The 23,322-nt window shown below is 42.6% G+C and overlaps 1 protein-coding gene across 1 annotated transcript; it reads left to right on the forward strand.

Annotated features, from left to right (window-relative positions):
- The first annotated feature begins 346 nt into the window (after positions 1 to 346).
- LOC107394394 (voltage-dependent calcium channel gamma-4 subunit) lies at positions 347 to 22,655 on the forward strand. Its single transcript, XM_015973321.3, has 6 exons — positions 347 to 478; positions 743 to 1,067; positions 2,093 to 2,344; positions 4,608 to 4,691; positions 11,231 to 11,371; positions 17,549 to 22,655. The coding sequence occupies exons 2-6, from the start codon at positions 1,037 to 1,039 to the stop codon at positions 18,385 to 18,387; spliced, it is 1,347 nt and encodes a 448-aa protein (XP_015828807.1). The 5' UTR covers positions 347 to 478; positions 743 to 1,036; the 3' UTR covers positions 18,388 to 22,655.
- Positions 22,656 to 23,322: the final 667 nt, after the last annotated feature.

Consider the following 23,322-nt stretch of genomic DNA (forward strand, 5'->3'; position numbering starts at 1 on the left):
TCCTCATCTTCCAAGTGCAGCCGTACATAAACTTGTGTTTCAAGCGTTTGGCATGTAGAACATCCTCAGCACACTAATGGAGTTCACACACTGTTTTTCTTCCTTTTTAAAAAAAAAATCTCTGCTAAATCCTCTCAGCTGTTACATCCACCCTTTTACTCCCCCAACAAATCCACACACACACACACGCACACACACACACATACATGCACACTTGCCAGCTTCACCATAGACTTTGGAATTCACTGTTGCCATGGTAATGGACAAGAGCACGCTCTCTCGCATTGCCTGTTCTTTTCTTTTGCTCTCTCTCTCTCTCTCTCTCTCTCTCTCTCTCTCTCTCTCTCTCTCTCTCTCTCTCTCTCTTCTCTCTCTCTCTCTCTCTCTCTCTCTCTCTCTCTCTCTCTCTCTCTCTCTCTGTGGAGGCAAACCAGCTTCTGTTCTTTGACAGGGGGCTCGTTTTTGCCGCTGGCATCAGGTTTGGATTTTTATTTATTTATTCTTTTTCCTGATATGTCATTTTAAGAGAGATCCTTTAGTTGAAGCATCATCTGTTTCCAGACTTATGTTTCATCATCGATTCCAGTATCACCTGATATCATCTCTCTCTTCTTCACTTTACAATGCCTGTCATTTGCTTTTGTCCCTCTTGTTTTTCTCCTTTTTCTCATTTGCTCTCTATGAACCATCAATCTCCAACTCCCCCACCTTCTCACCACCTCTTGCTTGCCTCTTTCACTAGCTAAGATGACTGCCATGACAATTCAATGAGAAGAAAGGACGGTAACTGAAGTGCCCACCACTTGCTGAGAACAAACGAAGGAATACCCGAGATCTAAAACAAAGGAGAAATAAGAAAGAGAAAAAGGGAGAAAAGAGAAGTGTGAAGGGCTCAGAAGAGAGGAAATAGCAGAAGAAGAAGAAGGAGAAGAGGTGAGAAAGTGAAGGATAAACGGTGGATGGAGGCGGCTTGGACCGGGGCTACGGAGCGCTCTTCACTGACGAAGAAGAACAGCAGCAGCAGGGGGGAGAGGAGATGGAGACGAAAGGGAGGAATATGCCCCCAGGTAACACACACACACACACTCACACACTTGATCTTACATACACAACAGACCTGAGACACATGTGCATTCACACATGCTCATACATGACTCTCATGTGTGAAGATCAGGGATTTTTTTGTATTACAACCTGAAATAAACAGTCATAGGAAACCACACACACACACACACACACACACACACACACACACACACACACACACACACACACACACACCGAGACCAGATGTGTACAGATGCTTCAGTATTCAGAGGACATGTGGAGAAATGCTGATATGACCAAGCTGAACATTTGCTCATGTTCGACTGGCTGAAAGGTCTGCTGACAAATATGATTGGAGAAAAATTGATCAGACACACACTTAAAATCATTAAATATGTCTTGTTAAGTAAAAGTTAATTTAATTTGACCATTTTTAAATGTGAAATGTCCCATTCTTACTGTTGGTCAAAGTTGGGGGGGGAGGGGGGGGGGGGGTCTAGCTCTATTAATGCATAAATATTTTTACAGTTCATTTCAGACTCTATAGTGGAACACAAGCACTTTTATGAGAGTTTGTATATTTTTTTCTGTCAGACGCGTGTCCTTTCAGGACAAATTTAAATGATCAAACTGTGAAGAGTTCTAAATTGAATCTTGCATTAATTAATTCAAACGCTGAAACTAAAAAGCGTTTATTTATTTATGTATTTTTAATTATGCTAAAATCACAAAAAGTCTGGTCCTAAGTTAGAAACAGCATCGGGTCTAAAGCACGATGGGAACAATTATCAGAACAGACAACTATAGGTGGGTGGAAAATGGTGTCAAAACTGCTGGTGTCCACCAAAGGTCATGTTTCACAAAATGTTCAAGTTTATTTGAGAACTTTCACTAGATTGTCACAGGTTGGGTTTTGCAAAATGAACAAATAGTGTGTTAAAATTTGGATAATAAAGGTGCTATTCAATAGAATGTGTTCATTCTTGTGGCTGAATCTGTGCCGGGGGAAGACCACACGGATGCTCTCGTCTGTTTTTCCCCTCAGACATCAGTTTTCTTCCCCGTCCTGCCATGGTTTGGTGGGAGCGAGGCATCCAGGTGCTGCTGACCACCATGGGAGCCTTTGCAGCTTTTGCCCTCATGACGGTGGCCATCGGTACGGATTACTGGCTCTACGCCCGCGCCTTTATCTGCAACAGCACAGCTAACTCATCCCAGGAGGACTCCAACAATAAGGACAAGAAAGACCCTGGGGCTCTCACCCACTCTGGCCTCTGGAGGATTTGCTGCCTGGAAGGTATAGCTGGTGGGAAAGTGTGTGTGTGTGTGTCTGAGAGCTGAAACAACCTGCCTGTGTGATGAGGGATTCAGCCTTGTCATGCATTTTTCTCTGAGGGGTCTTGTCGAGGTTCTCAGTGTGCGATCAGGCCAAACAGGAATAGGTGTTCTCTCACTCACAGACACTCGTTACATGTGTGATATGTGTCTCTACTTCTGTTGGATGCTTTATTTGAATTTTTGTTAAGCTGGAAAAACTTACTCTGAATCCTTGGTGCTCTCATTTCACACTCCTCAGGACAAAAGCAGTGATTTGTTCTGTATGTTTTCATGGATTTTCCCCTTTTAATTTCCATTGCTACTCATGTTTAGAGTTGAATTAACTTAGAAATAATTGGCTCTTTAAATTAAAATGCCTCCTTCAACACATTGATTTGAATAGTTTGATGAGAATGGTTTTGATCCTACCCCTGCAGAATTTACTCTATATAAACTGTATTTTGTTAGAATAAGGTTGCTTAAAAGTGACTGGAACTAAATTAGATCATTTGCATTTATCTTTCTGTTTGCATTTTTTGCTGATTTTCAGTTAGTAGCATGGTGTTTCAACAACTGTTAATGCTTTATTGTAATGTGTTTTAATGCATTTCCTAATTATTTAAATTATTGTTTATTATGCAGCCTGAAATCTATTTTCAAAAGCTGTTTTGGTATTTTTCTTGTCAGGTTTCAGGTGTTTCAGACTTTGCTCTTTTTGGTTTTGTTTCTTTTTTGTTGCATTCGTACAAAACCTACTTTTACTATACTATACTACATTTTTATTAGGGATGTTCAGTATTGGCTATTTCACCGATATCCCATCTAGGGATATAACCTTAATTTTTAAAACCGATATTAACCAATACCAATTCATGCTGGGTTCTGCCAAAGTAAAAAAAATACAACCAAATCATTTTAGGCAATTACCATTAAACATCTCCCGCGATAAAGACTTAAACATGAAAAATTATCCTTGCAAAATATGACAGCTACTAGCCAAACAAACAAAACAGTATAAAAAGAACTTTACCTTGGATCCGTCATATTTTACATTTTGAGTGAGAGTAGAAGTAGCTAAAGAGTTTTATGTGCAATATGTGTGTGGTATGTAAAAGTGTAAATTAAAAGAGTAAAAAAAACAATAACACAAATTTCCATTACATTTTGATGCCAATATTATCAGCTAATATCAAACATCCTCATTTCTTGTTGTTGTTATAATTATTATTAGTTGAGTAGTACTAGTAGTAGTAGTGGTAGTAGCAGTAAATTAATTTTATTCACTTAAATCAAGCGGATTCTGATTCTCAGGATTAGGAAAGATGTGAAGCACATCATACTGGATGAAAACTTTCTTTGCATGATTTGAATTGTCTTTAACTTTAACTCTGAAGATTTAACTTACCATCTAAAAAACATTTTATTTGGCCCCTAATTACTTTTCAGAATCTTAGTAATTAATAATTAATTTGTTTTTTGGGGTCTGGTCTTTCTAATTATGTGTGAGTTCTAGTTTAACTAAACATCTAAATGAAAGCTGTATCACATGAAAATGTTCATAGGGTGATGGTGCAACCCTTTCCAAGGTTGAATTTAGATTTTTGCTGTTTAAAATAAATAAAAATAGGATTTTAAACTGTGTATTTATGCTAAATAAGGAATATTATGTGTAGATGAGAGTGGACAAATGCACTGGTGACGTAAAAAGGCACATTACAGTATAGTTGTTAGCGTTAGGGTTACATCTAAATTTCATCTCACGTCAGTAACTAATGACTCATTAGTTACTGACGTGAGATCAAATTCAGATGTAAAAATGCACAAACACTAAAAACTGGGGATCATTTGCTAATTTTTTAACTGCAGGGATTAGGCTGGGAGATTAAGAGCTGAGAAGCTGAAGTGTTGAATATTACGTCCTCGTGTGTCCTTAAACACCTTAAACTAAGTTGCGTTCAGGGTATTGGGGGATTTGTAGCTTGGAATTGAAAAAAACACCCCAAAGAGATTTTGTGCGACAATCCAGAATAAAGAAAAATATTTAAGAATTTTCAAATGACAAGTAAGAAAAGTTAAGTATTTATACTTGTGCCTTTGTTAAGGACACTATTTATCATTTGAGACAAGATTCAACATGAAACATTGTGGGAATCAGACTGGGTAGCTCTTGTTTTTTGTTTTTGCTTATCTTCACGTCCTTCATAAACCTTTTCCTCCTTCCTTATTTTGCATTTTGTTTTCAGGCCTGAAGAGAGGCGTGTGCTCCCAGATCAATCATTTCCCAGACGATGCCGACTACGACCAAGATGCTGCAGAGTATCTGCTACGTGAGTAACGCTCACACCGAAAAAAAAAGGCGCGGCACATTCGCACAAAAAAAGCTATCTAGGCCTTAGATAACAGTTCACTGGCAAACACACGCACAGCTCAGCAAACAGCACACACATCCACAGAGCAATCTCTATCACAGCCGAAACAGAAAAGGACAGAAGGGGGTGGTGGGCGGACATCATTGCATGCTCGTCAGATTCAAGAAAAGTGTAGCTGAAGGTGTGTGTGTGTGTGTGTGTGTGTGTGTGTGTGTGTGTGTGTGTGTGTGTGTGTGTGTGTGTGTGTGTGAATTCCCAGGTGCATGAGGTTGTGCATCTGGGGGTGTACAGAAAGCTTTTTTTTTCATTTTCTTACAGATGGATTGAATGAACAGCCTTAACTAATGGATTATTTTCAGCTCAGGATTCAGGTTTCACATCCTGTCTCTGTTGTGATGGTAGAGATGCTTTTCATTCGGTCCTGGACCTTTTAGTTTACTAAGTATCTGCTCACTGACTACGTTATATAAAGATATCTATTTCTGTGAAGGAGGCTGCGATGTTATCTTGAGATCTAATGTTGGATTGGCTTCACTGCACTGGAAGAAAAGCTTTTATCATCAACTACACAGTCTTTTTGTTACACTTTAAGTTTAGCCTTAATGTAATAGACATAAATAAAAAAATATTATTTACAATAGGGCTGAACGGTTTTCGGAAAAGATTGAATTTAAATTTTTCTAGCAGAAATTGCGATTTTGGTTCAATTCAAGATTTTCTGCAAACAAAGGTCCAACACTAGCTTGCCAAGCCATCCTGTAGATTAAGTGAAAAGATGGTCTAGATTCGAATTACTTTTTAATGTGTTTGTGAAGCAACCTGTGTTTGTGCTTTTTATCTAGAGAGGAGCTTTATAAAAACATGTTTTACTCCAAAAATGCATGGAGGAAATCTGTAGGTAGAAACAGCTTTTAAATGTATTAAGTTAAAAATGCACACAGTTTTCACCTCATTACCAAGCCGTCTGATAGTTTTTCCTTACTAAAACATCAGTTCTGTGAGAGAGACGCCCACGTTCTGACACCTTAGCTTGTTTGAACTAACGTGTGCCATCAGAAACATTCAAACCGTTTTTAAAAAGAGTCAACTAAAGTGTGCGACTCTGCACTCGTGCTGATGACGCATAAACCAAGCTTTATGGGCTCGACACATGGGAGTCGACCCGCGGGAGCGGCCAGCGGCAAAGCCGTTGGTACGTTCTGTTCCATGGCGAAATCGAATCTTCTGTTGTTTTGATTGGCTGAGTCAGGTTGTAGGGAATTAAGGTTATTTAAGCGGTTCAGTTAAAAAAAGCGGTAGATATGATGTTTCACAGGGTGCTGCTAGAGTTATGTGAAATCTTACTTCTGATTTTACTATATTAAAAAAAAAACGAGAATGGGTTCATCCCATATTACAAACCAGAGAAAGAAACGTAGAATACCATCATTTAATTCTGGCACCAACAACTTCCCATGCCGCTGCCTTTTTGTGAATATCTCTATATTCTTTGGTAGAAATACTGTAGTTCTGGGAAATCCATCACTGCAAGTATCAACTTTCTCCTCCATGTTTGCTCGGAGATGTACGGAGCGTCCTGTCCGCTCATTGGTCAGTGAATGAAACCTCCGTTGATTGGTCCTCGTCCGAGCGACAGCGATGAAAAGTTGAAAATATTTCAACTTTCTGGGATCGCGTCGCTGGGTCGCCTGTGCACGACACGTGCACGAGCGCAAAATTTCACATGCACGTTTTTCGCGTTTCGCTTAGTAGGAGGGAGACCCACCATTATCGCTTTGTCGTGCATGTCTCATTGAAAATGAATGGAGGAGAGGCGATGTCACCTCCTGTGTGTCGAGCCCATTAATGTGGGAGGAGTCTCTCTCTCCCTTACTCAACTACGTTCTCTCTCTCTGTCCCGGGCTGACCTACAGTGCCACTATTATCGGCTCTAGCAGCACTGTGTGTGGGAACGTAAAACAGGGAAAATCACCTGAACATGCAGCTCTGTCAGCTGTGGAGTTGGGCTCGACTCTGGTCACTACACACCACCCCCTCCCCCGTGCTGGCTTTTGCCGCCACCATAATACAGGGGGAAACCCCGGATGTTAAAAAAGTTACACAACTGATCCTGGATCAGTCAAAACTGCTAAAACCGCAGCTTTGACAGTCACATGATCATTCTGTTTGAAATTGCAATTTCAGTCCAAGAACAAGCCCCCACAATGCAGACGACAGCGGCTCTAAAATTGGTCCCAACCCGGAAGTACCAAAAATTGCAGTTCCACCCTCATCCGCTGGGGGCTGGTGTCAGAAGCGAGCAAATCCTCATAGACTCCCATGTTAAAAATACCAATTTCACAGCAGAAATAAACATGTTTACAGCCTGGTACCAAAACATGTTTTTGGTTTAAATGATCTAGTTTACACTCATGACAACTCTGAGGGGGGTGAATTTTTTTCTCACTCTTCTGTTTAAGTGTATTAAAAGCCTAAAATTCTGTATAATTAATGAGCATCCGACCCACGTGACCACAGAGCTAGCTCCGTGGAAAGGCCTCAGTAGAGCCTCGGTCTGGCCTGGAAACTGTTCTGGGATTTTGAGTCTCTGTGTGTGTGTATTCTGTTTTGGATATTTTTTGTGCAATTGTTGGACAAAATGACTTGCTGTGGCATTAATTGCACTAATAGAGCGCCCAAGGAGTCTCCACTTCATTTTTTTCAGTAAGTAAAATTATATTTATGTATTTTAGGTCACTGCCGAGCTGAGCTTAGATTTTAAAATGTACTGTTTAACCATGAAATTTAAATGTAATAGGGTAAAACCCAGTGCATTTAACATAATGCTGCACTTTAGAAAATGGGTTGAAATATAACATGTTGGTGGAGCTGGGTTCTGACTATTGGCTTGTGGAGCTCTCGGGAGACCAATGTTTTCCACCCGGAATGCCGGCTGTTTCTCCCCACAGCCCGGTCCATCTCCGTCTGATCGCGACTTCTGTTAGCTGCGCGGGCTGACGGCTGGTTCTCCCAGCAGATCGGCGCATCTCTTTCTGATCGCGGATTCTGTGTGCTGCGGCGGGCTGACGGCTTGTGGAGCTCTGGGATGGAAACCTTTCCGCCCAGTTCTCCCCAGCGGCAGCTCTGCGCAGCGGCGCTTGTCTGCTGTGCGGCTGCCGGCTTGTGGAGGTCTCCGAGACCTCTGTGTTCCACCCGGTTTTACCCAGCGGTCAGCCCGGCGTATCTCTGACTCAGAAGCTCTGGTGTTGTGCACAGTTAACTCCGGTTGTAGCTAGGTTGCTACCTCCGTTAGCTTAGCTCCCACCTCCGCATTAGCTTTGGGTTAGCTTCAGGATAGCTTGTAGCTAGTTCAACCGGGTGTCGTCAGTTGATCCCAGCCTTACAGACCCACCCTCAGCTCCACCTCTCTTCCCTTTTATGGAATTGTCTGGGCTTGACGGAACCTGTGACACGGTCAAAATGGCGGTGCTGGCCACCTCCCATTTTAGTCCAAAAACTTGTTATTGGAGCCTTTGGAAACCCATGTATGTCGATGTCCAAGAACGATAGATTATTCAGCACTAATTTACAACTCAGTCTTAAGAGTTTAGAAAAAAGTGATCAAAATATTTTAACTTTTCAAAGCCAATTAAAAGCACAGCATCCTGCAGTTTATTTGTTTGTTGGTGCAAACTTACATAAGTTATTTAAAAATATATTTGAAATTTTGAGTTGAATTGGAAATAAAACCATCAAATTCATTTATTTTTGTCCACAGACACATATTTGAATTGCTTTTTTATCCATCTTACAATCAAAATACCAAAAGGTTTGTTGTTTAAAGGGACTTTACGGAGTTTTGACTTTTTATGCTTGCGATTGCCCCCTCAGGCCATAAGTGTAACGGCAGCTTCAATAGTAGGCTCGTGCACGAGGCGCGCATGCTGTACGTGCACACTCAATGAAAATAACAGCTGAGACAGTCAGCTCTGTGTGTGTGTGTGCGTGTGTGCGTGCGTGTGTGTGTGTGTGTGTGTGTGTGTGTGTGTGTGTGTGTGTGTGTGTGTGTGTGTGTGTGTGTGTGTGTGTGTGTGTGGCCCGGAGGACAGAGGACAGGAGAACGCGCAGCTAGTTAATTAAATAATTTGGTTCTGTACCTTTCTCTTCAGCACAGCCGACAGTCCTCCTGCATGCTCTTGAAAAACTGTTCCAAAATGAAAGTTGAATCCACATCTTTTTTATCTGTGAATTCATTGCTGTTCGGCGAGTCTCAAATAAAAATTTGGGCATCTTACTGTAAAAAAATATACCATTAATGTAAAAAAGAACCTCTAAATAAACTATGTTCACATCCAGAACCGAACCCAGGTCTTCTGCAAGAATGTCCGACGTCTTACTAGGTGAGCTAACACGACAGTGATGTCACTTGTATCTGTACCACTTAAGAACTCTTTGGAGGGCTATGCCTGAGCGTGAACGCGCATGAAGCAGCCTGCTCAACCCGAGCATCTCTCTTTTTCTGTGATTTTACAGAAAAATAGGCAATCACAGTAAAAATGTCAGGGCTCATTCTACAGGACCAGGGCATTGCAGGAGAATGTATGGAGAAGAAATTTATTATTTCTATACATGTTTTGGCTGTCAAACTTCCAGAATGCCCCTTTAATTTGACTATTTATTGAATGAAATGTCTTCATGTTTGAATATACATCTGTACATTTGGCTGGCAAAAAAAGTGTCATTACATGATTTCCCACAGTTTTGTTAATGTGTTCGGATGGATGGATGGATGGATGGATGGATGGATGGATGGATGTCAAAAATACCAATTGTATAAGTAATCTATGTTTCTGACAAAAGCTTCTTAAAAACATGTTTATCAGCAAGTTTTCTATTTTTCCAGAGGTAAACAAAATTTAAAGCAGCATGGAAATTCTCCTTGAAAGTTTGCAGGCTTTGCATTTTTTAATAAACACACCCTAGATGGAGCGCATTAGCATTCCAATCCTCTTTAAATGTCTTTCTGATACAGCTGACACTTTCCAGGCATTCTCAGGTAGAAACAGTATGTTTGGGAGGACATTCAAGTATTTTAGAACCACAGTAAAAAAAAAATAAAAAATCACTGCAGCGACTGTTGAGGTGTTTTCCTTAAATGTTTCTATGAACTAATATTTAGACAGATTTTTTAAGCTATCTTTCTTTATCATTTTATTTTTTTATATTTTAATGTGCTTAGGAAGCTACACTGTAGCCTGAGTTTATGTAAAAATCAATCAACCACTCAATCAATGTTTATTTATTGAGTACTTTACACAGCCAAGAGTGTGGCTGGTCTGTCCATTCTGTCTGAGATGGTTTGAGTTCTTGCTGTTAAAGTGACAGTGTGTATTTTTCCATGCAATAGGGGGCAGTAGATAGCAAGCTGTATTTTTGTGTTGGAGTAAGACCTTACCAACGGATGCCCATTACAGTCAAAAAAGGACCAGGGAGTGCAAACTTCAGCAAAATGACAAGCACATTAGACTCCCTTTAATCAGTGGCAATGAGTGAAGACGTAAATGTGTAAAACAACAACGTTTATTCACGGTGAACGTTTTGTAATCGTTTTTTAAAAATCAGTAAATGTGTTTTGTCCTCAAGGACTCCCGTAAAAGAAAACATGGCATCTAATATGGCGTTGTCCAGAGACAGACCCGCTCCCATGTATTTTAGACCAGATTTTTATGGTTATATGTTACAAAGTCGCCAATATTTTTCAACAACTGGGCATCATTTCAATCATTTTCAACAATATTTTGATGGATATTTCCAGAGATCAACAATAAAAACTACACATTGTCACTTTAACATGTACAAAGTGCTTCACAATAAAAGACCAAAATATAGCTACCAAAATAACAAAAATGGGAATGAAACCAAATAAAAACAGATAACAACATAAAACAGAGGAAAAACAGCTTAAAACAAAAAAGCAACATAATGCAATAAAGGTGGGCACATCTAAGGATTAAAAGCCTTACAAAAAGGTACAGTTTAAGTCCACTTCTAAGGAGTGACATTCTGTGTCGGTGCATAGATCAGGGGGCAGTTTGCCCCAAAATTTTGTGGTGGCCACAACAAAATTGTGAACACCTCACTGTTTGCACTTTGATCTAGAGACATCCAGGTACAATTGACCTCACAAATTTGTCACTCTATTTTTTGGACATTTTGAAAAGATGTCTGAAATGTAGGAAGGTGAAATTTCATAATACCTTGAAAAGTGAACATTAAGATTTTTATGGTATTCTAAAGTTCACAGGTTTACCAATGGAGCAATAAAAGTCCATAAAGCCAAAAGTCAGGTAAAAGTAAAGAAGTGGCTACTGTTTCAAGGGTAGTGTTGGCTTGGTCCCTCCAGAGTATCATGAAGCTCCATTCTTTGCAGGTTCTGGTTGTGCTTGAACCAGAAGATGAAGAACATTTTCTACTTGTGTCCCAGAGGATTAATCATGTAAAACCTGATGTGTCTGCAGGTGTGGTGAGAGCTTCCAGCATCTTCCCCATTCTCAGTGCCATATTGCTTCTACTGGGAGGAGTGTGTGTTGCTTCCAGCGGCTTCTACAAGAGCAAAAGGAACATCATTCTTGGTGGAGGAATTCTCTTTGTAGCTGCAGGTGAGATGAATACTTGATTGTGCTTCTTTTGAGGTTTTGACAAGGTTTGGCACTTGAACACTTTTTGCAACATACGGACGGAAATGAACGATTGCCATTTTATACTTTTGGATGTGTTTGTCAGATATATTCATTAGGGATGAGGGAGTACACCACTATCTGTATCTGTTAAACCATCTAAATTATCTGTATCTGTACTCAGATTGGGCGTGACCTAACCCGGAAGTGGGTGTGGTTTACATCAATACATTATTTTAAGTCTGAAATTGATCTGGATTGATCAGAAGCTGCTATGTGTATTGTTGATTTGAAAACAATTTACAGAACAGCCTCAGAATTGAGATAAAATATTTTTGATCACAATAGTAAAGGAACTGTTACAGAACAAGTTTTTCAATAAAATCAGAACATTAACATTCATGTGCATGAATTAATACATACATACACAATAGTGGTGTGCATCTTTACCTGCCTCACGATTCGATCCAATTCCGATCTGCCTAACGATTCGATTTGAGTCTGAAATGCATCACGATTCTTCACACAAAAATTTTCATTACTTAATAAAAGCAGTAGAATAGTTTTCAATTTCTTTTTGATTTCGAAATCCCTGAAAAACAGAACATTCATCTATTCACTATAGTGAGCAATAATGTTTAAAGTGTGCTGCCTATAATGACTTAAATAATTCAAGAAATAATGTTTTCGGTAGAGCAGCTTTAAGATAGAATATTACTGAACTTAAAAATAGTAAACAAATACTGTGTTAAGTGATTCTTTCACATCCCGTCTCGTCTCGTCTCGTCTCGTCTTCCTCCGCTTATCCGGGTCCGGGTCGCGGGGGCAGCATCCCAACTAGGGAGCTCCAGGCCGTCCTCTCCCCGGCCTTGTCCACCAGCTCCTCCGGCAGGACCCCAAGGCGTTCCCGGACCAGATTGGAGATGTAACCTCTCCAACGTGTCCTGGGTCGACCCGGGGGCCTTCTGCCGGCAGGACATGCCCGAAACACCTCCCCGGGGAGGCGTCCAGGAGGCATCCTGACCAGATGCCCAAACCACCTCAACTGGCTCCTTTCGATCCGGAGGAGCAGCGGTTCTACTCCGAGTCCCTCCCGAATGTCCGAGCTCCTCACCCTATCTCTAAGGCTGAGCCCGGCCACCCTACGGAGGAAACTCATTTCGGCCGCTTGTATCCGCGATCTCGTTCTTTCGGTCATTACCCAAAGCTCATGACCATAGGTGAGGATTGGGACGTAGATCGACCGGTAAATCGAGAGCCTGGCTTTCTGGCTCAGCTCCCTCTTCCCCACGACAGATCGGCTCAGCGTCCGCATCACTGCAGACGCCGAACCAATCCGCCTGTCGATCTCCCGATCCCTCCTACCCTCACTCGTGAACAAGACCCCGAGATACTTAAACTCCTCCACTTGAGGTAGGACCTCTCCCCCGACCCGGAGGTGGCAAGCCACCCTTTTCCGGTCGAGAACCATGGTCTCAGATTTGGAGGTGCTGATCCTCATCCCAGCCGCTTCACATTCGGCCGCGAACCTACCCAGCAAGAGCTGAAGGTCAGAGCTGGATGAAGCTAGGAGGACCACATCATCCGCAAAAAGCAGAGACGAGATTCTCCTGCCACCAAACTCGACACACTCCACACCACGGCTGCGTCTAGAAATTCTGTCCATAAAAGTGATGAACAGAACCGGTGACAAAGGGCAGCCCTGGCGGAGTCCAACCCTCACTGGGAACAGGTCCGACTTACTACCGGCTATGCGGACCAAACTCACGCTCCTCTGGTAAAGGGACTGAATGGCCCTTAACAGAAAGCCACCCACCCCATACTCCTGGAGCGTCCCCCACAGGGTGCCCCTGGGGACACGGTCATAAGCCTTCTCCAAATCCACAAAACACATGTGGATTGGTTGGGCAAACTCCCATGCCCCCTCCATCACCCTTGCAAGGGTATAGAGCTGGTCCACAGTTCCACGGCCAGGACGAAAACCACATTGCTCCTCCTCTATCTGAGATTCAACTATCGATCGGACCCTCCTCTCCAGTACCTTGGCGTAGACCTTTCCAGGGAGGCTGAGGAGTGTGATCCCCCTATAGTTGGAACACACCCTCAGGTCACCCTTCTTAAAGATGGGGACCACCACCCCGGTCTGCCACTCCCTAGGAACTGCCCCCGATGACCACGCAATGTTGTAGAGACGTGTCAACCATGACAGCCCTACAACATCCATAGCCTTGAGATACCCAGGACGAACCTCATCCGCCCCCGGGGCTCCGCCGCTGTGTAGTTGTTTGACTACCTCAGCAACTTCTGCCCCCGAGATCGGACAGTCCATCCCCAGGCCTCCCAGCTCTGGTTCCTCCTCGGAATGCGCATTGGTGGGATTGAGGAGCTCCTCAAAGTATTCCTTCCACCGTCCGACTATAGCCTCAGTTGACGTCAGCAGCTCCCCATCCCCACTGTAAACAGTGTGAGCGAGTTGCTGCCTTCCTCTCCTGAGGCGCCGGACAGTTTGCCAGAACCTCTTTGGAGCCGATCGATAGTCTTTCTCCATGGCCTCACCAAACTCCTCCCACGCCCGAGATTTTGCCTCGGCAACTGCCACTGCTGCACCCCGCTTGGCTATCCGGTACCTGTCTGCTGCCTCCGGAGACCCACAGACCAGCCACGCCCTGTAGGCCTCCTTCTTCAGCCTGACGGCTCCCCGAACCTCTGGTGTCCACCAGCGGGTACGGGGGTTGCCACCACGACTGGCACCGGCCACCTTACGGCCACAGCTAGCAACAGCCGCCTCGACAATCGCAGAGTGGAACAAGGCCCACTCGGACTCAATGTCCCCCACTGCTCTCGGGACGTGGTCAAAGCTCTGCCGGAGGTGGGAGTTGAAGACCGTCTTGACAGGTTCTTCTGCCAGGCGTTCCCAGCAGACCCTCACTATGCGTTTGGGTCTGCCAGGTCTACGCGGCATGTTCCCTTGCCATCTGATCCAACTCACCACCAGGTGGTGATCAGTTGACAGCTCCGCCCCTCTCTTCACTCGGGTGTCCAAAACATACGGCCGCAGGTCAGATGATACGACTACAAAATCTATCATCGACCTGTGACCTAGGCTGCCCTGGTACCAAGTGTACCGGTGGGCATCCTTATGTTCGAACATGGTGTTCGTTATGGCCAAACTGCGGCTTGCACAGAAGTCCAATAACAAAACACCGCTCGAGTTCAGATTAGGTGGGCCGTTCCTCCCAATCACACCCCTCCAGGTCAAGCTGTCATTGCCCACGTGAGCATTGAAGTCCCCCAGCAGGACAATGGAGTCCCCTGATGGAGCACTATCTAGCACTCGTCCCAGGGACTCCAAAAAGGGTGGGTACTCTGAACTGATATTTGGCCCATAAGCACAAACAACAGTCAGGACCCGTTCCCCGACCCGAAGGCGCAAGGAAGCTACCCTCTTGTCCCCCGGGGTAAACCCCAACACACAGGCAGAGAGTCTCGGAGCTAACAAAAAGCCAACCCCAGCCCTCCGCCTCTCACCCGGAGCAACTCCAGCAAAGTAGAGTGTCCAACCCCTCTCCAGGTCTCGGGTTCCAGAGCCAATGCAATGTGTCGAGGTGAGTCCGACTATATCTAGCCGGTACCGCTCAACCTCTGCCACAAGCTCCGGCTCCTTCCCCGCCAGCGAGGTGACGTTCCATGTCCCAAAAACTAGTTTTCTTGTCCGGGGATTGGACCGCCAAGGCTCCCGCCTTGGTCTGCCACCCGATTCGCATTGCACCGGACCCTTCATGTTCCTCCTGCGGGTGGTGGGTCCACAGTTGGACGAGCCCATGTATCCGGTTCGGGCTGGGCCCGGCCGGGCCCCATGGGCGAAAGCCCGGCCACCAGGCGCTCGCTCACGGGCCCCAACCCCAGGCCTGGCTCCAGGGTGGGACCCCGGTAACCCTCCGGGCCGGGTACTCCGACTCTTCATTTTAACCGCCATGAAAGATCCTTCGAACCGTTCTTTGTCTCACCCTTCACCTAAGACCAATTTGTCATGGGAGACCCTACCAGGGGCACTAAGTGCCCCAGACAACATAGCTCCTAGGATCATTAGGGCACTCAAACTCCTCCACCACGATAAGGTGACGGTTCAAGGATCCCAAAACAGAAATTAGCCCAGACATCCGATTTAAATGTAACGGGTACATCTTTGATTACTGGTAATGGTGGCCCTGTATCCCTGTCCAATTGCTTCTAGGACAACGCAGTGCGCATGTCATTGCAACTCTGCCCCCAGAAGTAATACCTCAAAATTTTATTGTCCTCGCATAGACATAGACCAGGGGTCGGCAACCTGTTCCCATCAAAGAGCCATTATTACCCGTTTCCCACAGTAAAGAAAACACTGCAGCAGCTGCGGCATTGTGGGCGGGGCCTACCCTCAGACAGCAGCCGGTACCGGTCGGTCGCTCGTGTACGTCAAAGTTATCTTTCATAAGAAGATAATCAATCAAACGATTTATATACAGTGGATCCAGAAGTTGTAGCCCGTCTCTGCCTACAATATTTTGATATTTTTCACCCTGTTGGTGGTTTTACTGAGCAGGTGCCACTTTTGTCATACGATTCTTTTAAAACATGTTTAGACTGTTCAGAATACAAATCCAGGCTCTGTCACGTTTGATTGTTGTAATTAAACTTTGTAGGTGGGGAAGGTCAGAAAAGGATCCGATCATTTTGTTTTTCCCTCATTTACAGTGACGGAGATAACGTCGCAGTGCGCCTGGCTCTGGTGTTAATCAAGTTAAATTTAACTATTTTCACAAGAAAACAAAACTGTTAAAAGCAGGGCATGTGTTGTGTTGACCGGATAGTTCCCATTTTTGATTATTTATTTTGATGGAGAAAGAACAGAAAGAATTACCCCGACGCATGCAGACGAACTGACATTTTATTCGTTTCGCACATCGCAGATGTAGCTAAATCACTTAAGAAAAGATTCCCATCTGAGCTGGACACTGAGCTCAGCGCAACTCGCTGTCAGCGCGAACGTACGGCGCACAGTGAGCTGAAGAAGTGGAGAGGGGCTTGGAGCACGTCGCAGAACCAGGGCGCATGCAGGAAGATTCCTCCGACTGACTTGTCACTTAGAAAATGTTCCCTGATTATGAAACTTTGGCTGAATAGCACTTGTTCCTGTCTCCAATGTGGCGACACATCCAGGAGCTGAGGAAAATCCCAGAATCTCACATCCTCGTCAGCTCAGAACACGCCTATGATTACGCACAAGCGTGACGCGTCTACCCGGTCTCACAGTAAGACCGGGTTGGAACTGTTCAGGTTTACGCAGACAATCTTTACATTTAGAATTGGCATACAGATGTAAAATTAATGCAGTAAAATATAAAGCATTTTATGTAAATATCCATTCATTATTTTACAAGCACAGAGAGCCGCATCAGACGGATGGAAGAGCCGCATGCGGCTCCAGAGCCGCGGTTGCCGACCCCCGACATAGACATAGGGAGACAATCTCATTATGTCACGTTGCTGCATCGATGCGGAATCATGCAAGGCTGAATCGCGATGCATCTTAGAATCGATCATTTTTCCCACCTCTGATACACAGAGAGGGGGGGAATAAAAACCCGAGTGGAGCGGAGGCAGTGACCAACGCAGCACGAGCAGTTTTTAGCTCTGTCTTGTCAAATGCACCACGTACGTTATGAAAAAAGTAACTTCAAATCTTAAACCGAAAAAGAGGTGAGCTGATGAAAACCTAGGGAGTACTGAAGAAACGAGAGCAACAGTGAAGCAAGCACAGAGAGATCTGTTACTGTCAGTGTGTGTGGATGAGCCGGACTGAGCTCCCGGCTACAGAGTTTTGTGTGTAGGGAGGGGCGGGCGCGCTATGTGACTGGCCAATCACAGAGCGTGAAGACAGTCAGTTACCCAATGAGGATTTTCCTTCAGCACGATTACAGATATTTTCGAGTTTTACTCGTTTCATGCTCGTATTCGTCAAAACTGCTTTATCCGTGCCGGGTACTCGTTTCTCATCCCTAGTAAGTAATTTTCTATTGTATCCAAGGTTTTGTTATTGGCATCACCATCTCTTTTAGTGCATTACGTAGCATGTCCTCAAAAACCTTTTTAGTAAAGTAATGTTATGTTCCTCCCCAGGCCTCAGCAACATCATTGGAGTGATTGTGTACATTTCAGCGGCACTCAGTGACATCTCCCCAAAGAAAGACGAGGATAAAAAGTGGCACTACTCCTATGGGTGGTCATTTTATTTTGGTGGTCTGTCCTTCATTCTGGCTGAGATGGTTGGAGTTCTGGCTGTTAACATCTACATTGAAAAGAACAAAGAGCTTCGATGCCGCTCGCGCACTGACCTCTTCAAGAGCACCACTCATGCCATGCTGCGTCTGCCGAGCTACCGTTTCAGACGGCGCTCCCGCTCCAGTTCGCGCTCTACCGATCCGCCTCGCTCGCAGGAGACCTCCCCCGTTGGAGCTTCTAAGACCTTCACTCTTCCTCCTTCTGCACCACCGTTCTCCGTCGCCACTTTGCCCAACCCGCATCACAGCAGCAGTGGTGGGAGTGGAGGGGGCGGTGATATCTCCATGTACACCCTCTCTAGGGACTCCAAGCTGGGGAGCCTTGGAGGAGGGGCTCCACCACTCTATGGCACAGTGGACCGTGCCACGCTTTACCAGCTCCACAACTACTTCCCAAAAGATTCCAGCGGCAGTGGAGCAGGAGGAGGCGCAGTAATAAGCAGTGGCACCCTCCCGTCTCACTCGAAGTCCAACTTGGCAGCGGCAGCAGCTGTGGCCCAGAATACCGCGCCACTGAATACCCCCACATCCGCTGCTGCACCAGCCCCGTCAGCCCCAATATCTACAGCTACCATGGAAAGGGACAGGGGCAATGTTGGAACCCTGGACCGACTGACAGCCAAACGGGACAGGGATAGCAATTCCGATACACTCAACAGGAAGACTACGCCAGTTTAAAGCAAAACCTTACAGAGAAGGGCTTGAAGGTAGGCAGAAAGTATTTAGGGCTTTAAAGGTGTGGATGACACTTCAACATCAATGTTTCTGTCCTCGAGCCTGAAGTATTTAACAGCCATAGTTACAATAAGTCTCATAAGCTGTCATAAAAGGTCTGATGTTGTTTGCATAATCATTTTCACTGCATTAAATCTTAAAAGCACAGATGGTCCAGGATATAGGATACTGAAAATGCAACACAAGTCTTTGTAACTTATCCATCATGTTCAAAATTCACAATAAAAGCTAATTCAGTGTCTAAGATAATCTGGGCCACACTCGCGTGACAAATTTCTGAAAGGGAGCTAAATGTCACACCAAAGTACCAGGTAACAAGCTGCTCAGTGACCAATTCCAGATCAAAAATAGCTGCTTAACCTCTGGTCCACAGAGTGTCCCCTCAGCCATATCTAACCTAATGGCACACATGGGAGCAGGCTGCCTCTCTTCAAAGTCAATTTATTATTCAGAGTGTGTTTAAGTTAACTGCAGTGAGAAATGGGCATTCAGTCCTCAAAAGAGTAGAGCTAAGCTGAGAACACATCACACTGAATTTTGATGCAGTCATTTTTATCAGAGGTTAAACTCCTGACATTTGTCAGTAAATATCAGATACAATTGTACAGATTGACAGAATTTCATATTTCATAATGTTGAGCAATTTAGAGCTTTATTTTTTTACACCAAATTGGTGAAAAAAAGATGAATGGCCTGAAGGTAGAATGGTCCTTCCAGGTTGAGTGTGTTTTCACCTCTTGTGGAATAGTTCACGTAATTTATAGATAAGAATTTTAGACCGTTTACAAAAGATCCTGGATACAATTAGTTGAAATCTACTTCCATGATATTAGTCCGGCTCTGGTATGGATGTAAAAGGTTGGAGAGCAGCAGATCCTCTACATTGAAAACAGTCACTTGAGGTGGTTTGGGCATTTGAGAAGGTTTCTTTCACCTCCTATTGATGATTTTCCAGACGTGGATCTTAATTGTTTACAGGGCCGACCCAGAACTTGCTGGAGGGATTGTATAAACCTCTGGCCTGGGAATGCTTTGACATTCCTTAAGGAAGAGATAAATGGTTTTGTTGAGGGATGAACTGGTGGTTTTCCCACCTAAAACTGGCTACTACACCCAACTTCAGATGACCAAATATGGATAGATGGATGCCCAAACTGTACAATCAGTATCAGAAAATCCTTGAAACCTACCCAGTAATTTATTTATTTATTGGCAGTCCAAATATTCACCATTATCACTGTACAGTTAAGATTTGAAAATGGTTTTCCAAACTCAGGGAGAGATCATACTTAATATTGCTAAAAACTTTGCAAATAAGTTTCAGTGCACAGATGGATGACTCCAAATGTACCTCCCTGCTCTAAAACTATGGTTATGTCAGCTTTTTGGAAGGATGTCAAAGTCAATAACAGACTCTTGTAAAACAAACCTCTTTTGTGTGACGTTTAATTGCTCCAAAATGATTTGGTTTATTTTTTATGACTGTGATGAGATACAGAAGGCTCTAAGACAGAATCAGTTGAGTGTTGCTGCTAAAGGCTGGAAAAGAAAGCAACAGGGTGGGGCTTAAATTAGTTCACACTCATGGGGTGTATATTTAGTTAGATGTAAAAGTTATTATGACCTACAGCTCCAGTATTACATTTTGACAATTAAAACTTGTAAAAATGACACGAAGCAATTAAGGAAATCCTTATGAAAATATTTGTGAAAAATATATTCTCTGGGTGTTTTAGTTTTTTTTTTTTTCAAAATGAAAATCAAAGCCTAGAAATTCTGATCTGTATAAAACGCCACATGTATTTAGACTGAATGATTGAAAATTGGATTCACTTCTAAAATAAACATTTTACCTAACAAGGAAAGAAAAGAGCACACTCTTAATTCCCTTTCCACTGTCTGTCTATAAACTATAGCTATATATAATGTTTTACAATTTAGAATAATAAATGTACTATGAATTAGTTGATCAACCCATTAACTTAAACTAAAGCACATAATGTCTGTAAATGATAAACTCTGACTTCTTTATTTATTATGTGTGAGTAATTATCATCTTTAGGTTACAAGAAGTCTTTGAGTGTTGATATTACGTTGCTGGTGTTTCTATGATCGTAATAATTATTGCAGGGTATTTACACATTTTAAAATTAATTTTATTTTGTATCTTTTTACATTCTTTTACTTTATTTTCCCTTTCCTATGTACACTAAAGTCAGTGGTGTCATGTGGAAAGCATGTGCACAATACGTGAGAGGTCAATGATGTACAATTCCTTATTTTCTGTATTCTTGTCATTATTGTGTTTGAATTGATTTTTGCAGGGAGAGTTGACTGAGTGTGCATGCTCTGTTTCAGCAACGCCCTGCTTTGTTGTCACACACTGGAACTGAGGGTTGCTCAGTATAAACCCCAGTGTCCAGCTGGTTTATGGGCAGCCGCCTTCAAGCAACACTGGACAATGTGCCTTGCTAAAGGGCAAGTTCATTTTTGTTTTAAAAAGTGATTTTTGTTTGGTTATTACCCATGTAAATCATCTCCTTTATGCCATAAACTAAAAAGGGGTAAATTTAAGTTCCTCTTTTGTCCAAAGGTCATACAACTGTGAATACTGGTTTTACAAAAATATTACTCTGTATTCTACTGATATATAATTGTTCTCCAGTTTTTTATTTGGATTTTTTTTTTCAATTTCATTTTTATTCACTTGTATTTATGTTATGGATTTATTTTAAACTGTGTGTATTTCTGTTTGCATACATGTGTGTGTGTGTGTGTGTGTGTGTGTGTGTGTGTGTGTGTGTGTGTGTGTGTGTGTGTGTGTGTGTGTGTGTGTGTGTGTGTGTGTGAGGGAGAGAGAGAGAGAGAGAGAGAGAGAGAGAGAGAGAGAGAGAGAACTTGTCTTTATTACTTACTGAGGACAATTGCCTTGTGCTTCACCAATAAAGTGTGGAAATTCGTTGCAAAGTGAGGACATTTTTCCTGGTCCTCACTTTGTTCCACTTTTATTTAGCTTTATTTATTGGGGTTGAAGGAATGGTGTGAATTAAGTTCTGGTCAAGGTTAGGGTTAGACAATGCCAAAATGCTAAAATGAATGGAATCAATTAAGATCCTCTCAACTAGTAAGGCAAGCATGTGTGTGTGTGTGTGTGTGTGTGTGTGTGTGTGTGTGTGTGTGTGTGTGTGTGTGTGTGTTCTTGTCGTTACTACTTACTGAGGACCATTGCCTCATGTTTTACCAATAAAGTGAGGACATTTTTCCTGGTCCTCACTTTGTTACAGTTTTAACTAGCTTTATTTAACAGGTTTGAATGAATGGTGTGAATTAAATTCTGGCCAAGGTTAGGGTTAGAAAGGGACCAGTAATGGTTAGGGTTAGACATAATGCCATCATTAAAAATAATGGAGGTCAATGAAGGTCCTCTCAACTAATAAGACAAGTGTGTGTGTGTGTGTGTGTGTGTGTGTGTGTGTGTGTGTGTGTGTGTGTGTGTGTGTGGCTATGTTGGTCCCTCTCTAAAATTTTATATTCCTCTCATCTCTCTCCCAAAGTCATGCTGTCTTCATTTATTTTCAGGAAATGCATAGATGTTATACTTTCTACACATAACCAACGTAGCCTAATATTCTGTGTTTTTTAATGTTCAAACTAGTGTGTACCTGTAGGTAATAGAATTTATATTATTATATTTATTTTGGTGGTGATGTGTGTAGATATTCTTAATGTCATGTTGTTTCCAAGTTCGTACACCAGTGACCTGGGGCTAAAAAGGCTACATGTCTGCCTGTGAAATATAAACAGTAGCCTTAGTGCTGGTAAAGGGCACTATGTGTGGTCTGTACTGGTGATCTCAGAAGTTTTTACATACAAACATTCACTTCTCAAAGTTTGTCTGTTGTTACAGGATCAATAACAGAAAAATGTTTCCTAAATGTTTGTAAAATCTTGTTAAAGCCATTCTAAAACTAGCTTAAAAACTGTTTCTTTCCCAACACTTGGGCTACTGACACAAAAGACTGAAACTCTTCAAATAGAAAGTTGGTATATTTCCTTAAAGTTGAGTGATTCAAGAATAGGAAAATGATGACATAAGGAAAAGCAATACAATACCAATTATCTATGAAAAAGGCCAGATGTAGAGAGGATATATATGTATAGAGAGTATATACATATAGATATGATATATTCAATAAAGTTCTCAATGAAAACTTTTATGTGTCATGTATATTTTATGCCATCCCACTTGGTGGGATAAAAGGTTGAGTCCTAAAATAAGGGTATTAGATTTCTTTAACTTTAGTGAAAGATCTATAAAGATATTTGAGCAGGGCTAATTATTTGCTTTGTTTAAGAGCAGAGACATCAAATCATTATTGAAGTGAGACATAAACTGTTGGCATCAGCCTGGTTTTACTGTAGTTTGGTAGTAGGGATGAGCGAGTACACCACTATCTATCTGTATCTGTTCAACCATCTGAATTATCTGTATCCGTATCTATACTTGGAGTGGGCGTGGCCTAACACGGAAGTGGGTGTAGTTTAACTGCAAGTGAGTGTGGTTTACATCAATACGTTATTTTAAGTCTGATCAGAAGTTGCTATGTGTATTGTTTATTTGAAAACTATTTACAGAGCAGCCTCAGAGTTGAGATTAAATATTTTTGATCACAATAGTAAAGGAACTATTACAGAACAAGTTTTTCAATAAAATCTGAACATTAATATTTAAGTGCATGAATTAAGAGAGAGAGTGAGAAGAAGAGATCTTTTCTATAGCGCCTCTCAAGATAAAAATCACGGGGTGCTTCACAAAAACAAAACATGTAAAATAGAAAAAAGAATTTAGAAAATGATTAAAATATATTTCAAATGGGC

Source organism: Nothobranchius furzeri, chromosome 19 (genome assembly GCF_043380555.1).
Source record: "Nothobranchius furzeri strain GRZ-AD chromosome 19, NfurGRZ-RIMD1, whole genome shotgun sequence".
NCBI classification, from domain to species: domain Eukaryota; kingdom Metazoa; phylum Chordata; class Actinopteri; order Cyprinodontiformes; family Nothobranchiidae; genus Nothobranchius; species Nothobranchius furzeri.

Bases quoted from the DNA above. Each gene is read 5' to 3' on its own strand.
- LOC107394394 (XM_015973321.3), top strand. From the start codon at position 1,037: ATGGAGACGAAAGGGAGGAATATGCCCCCAG. The intron at 2,345-4,607 runs GTATAGCTGGTG...TTTTGTTTTCAG, and splicing joins GAGGATTTGCTGCCTGGAAG to GCCTGAAGAGAGGCGTGTGC. The intron at 4,692-11,230 runs GTGAGTAACGCT...ATGTGTCTGCAG, and splicing joins TGCTGCAGAGTATCTGCTAC to GTGTGGTGAGAGCTTCCAGC.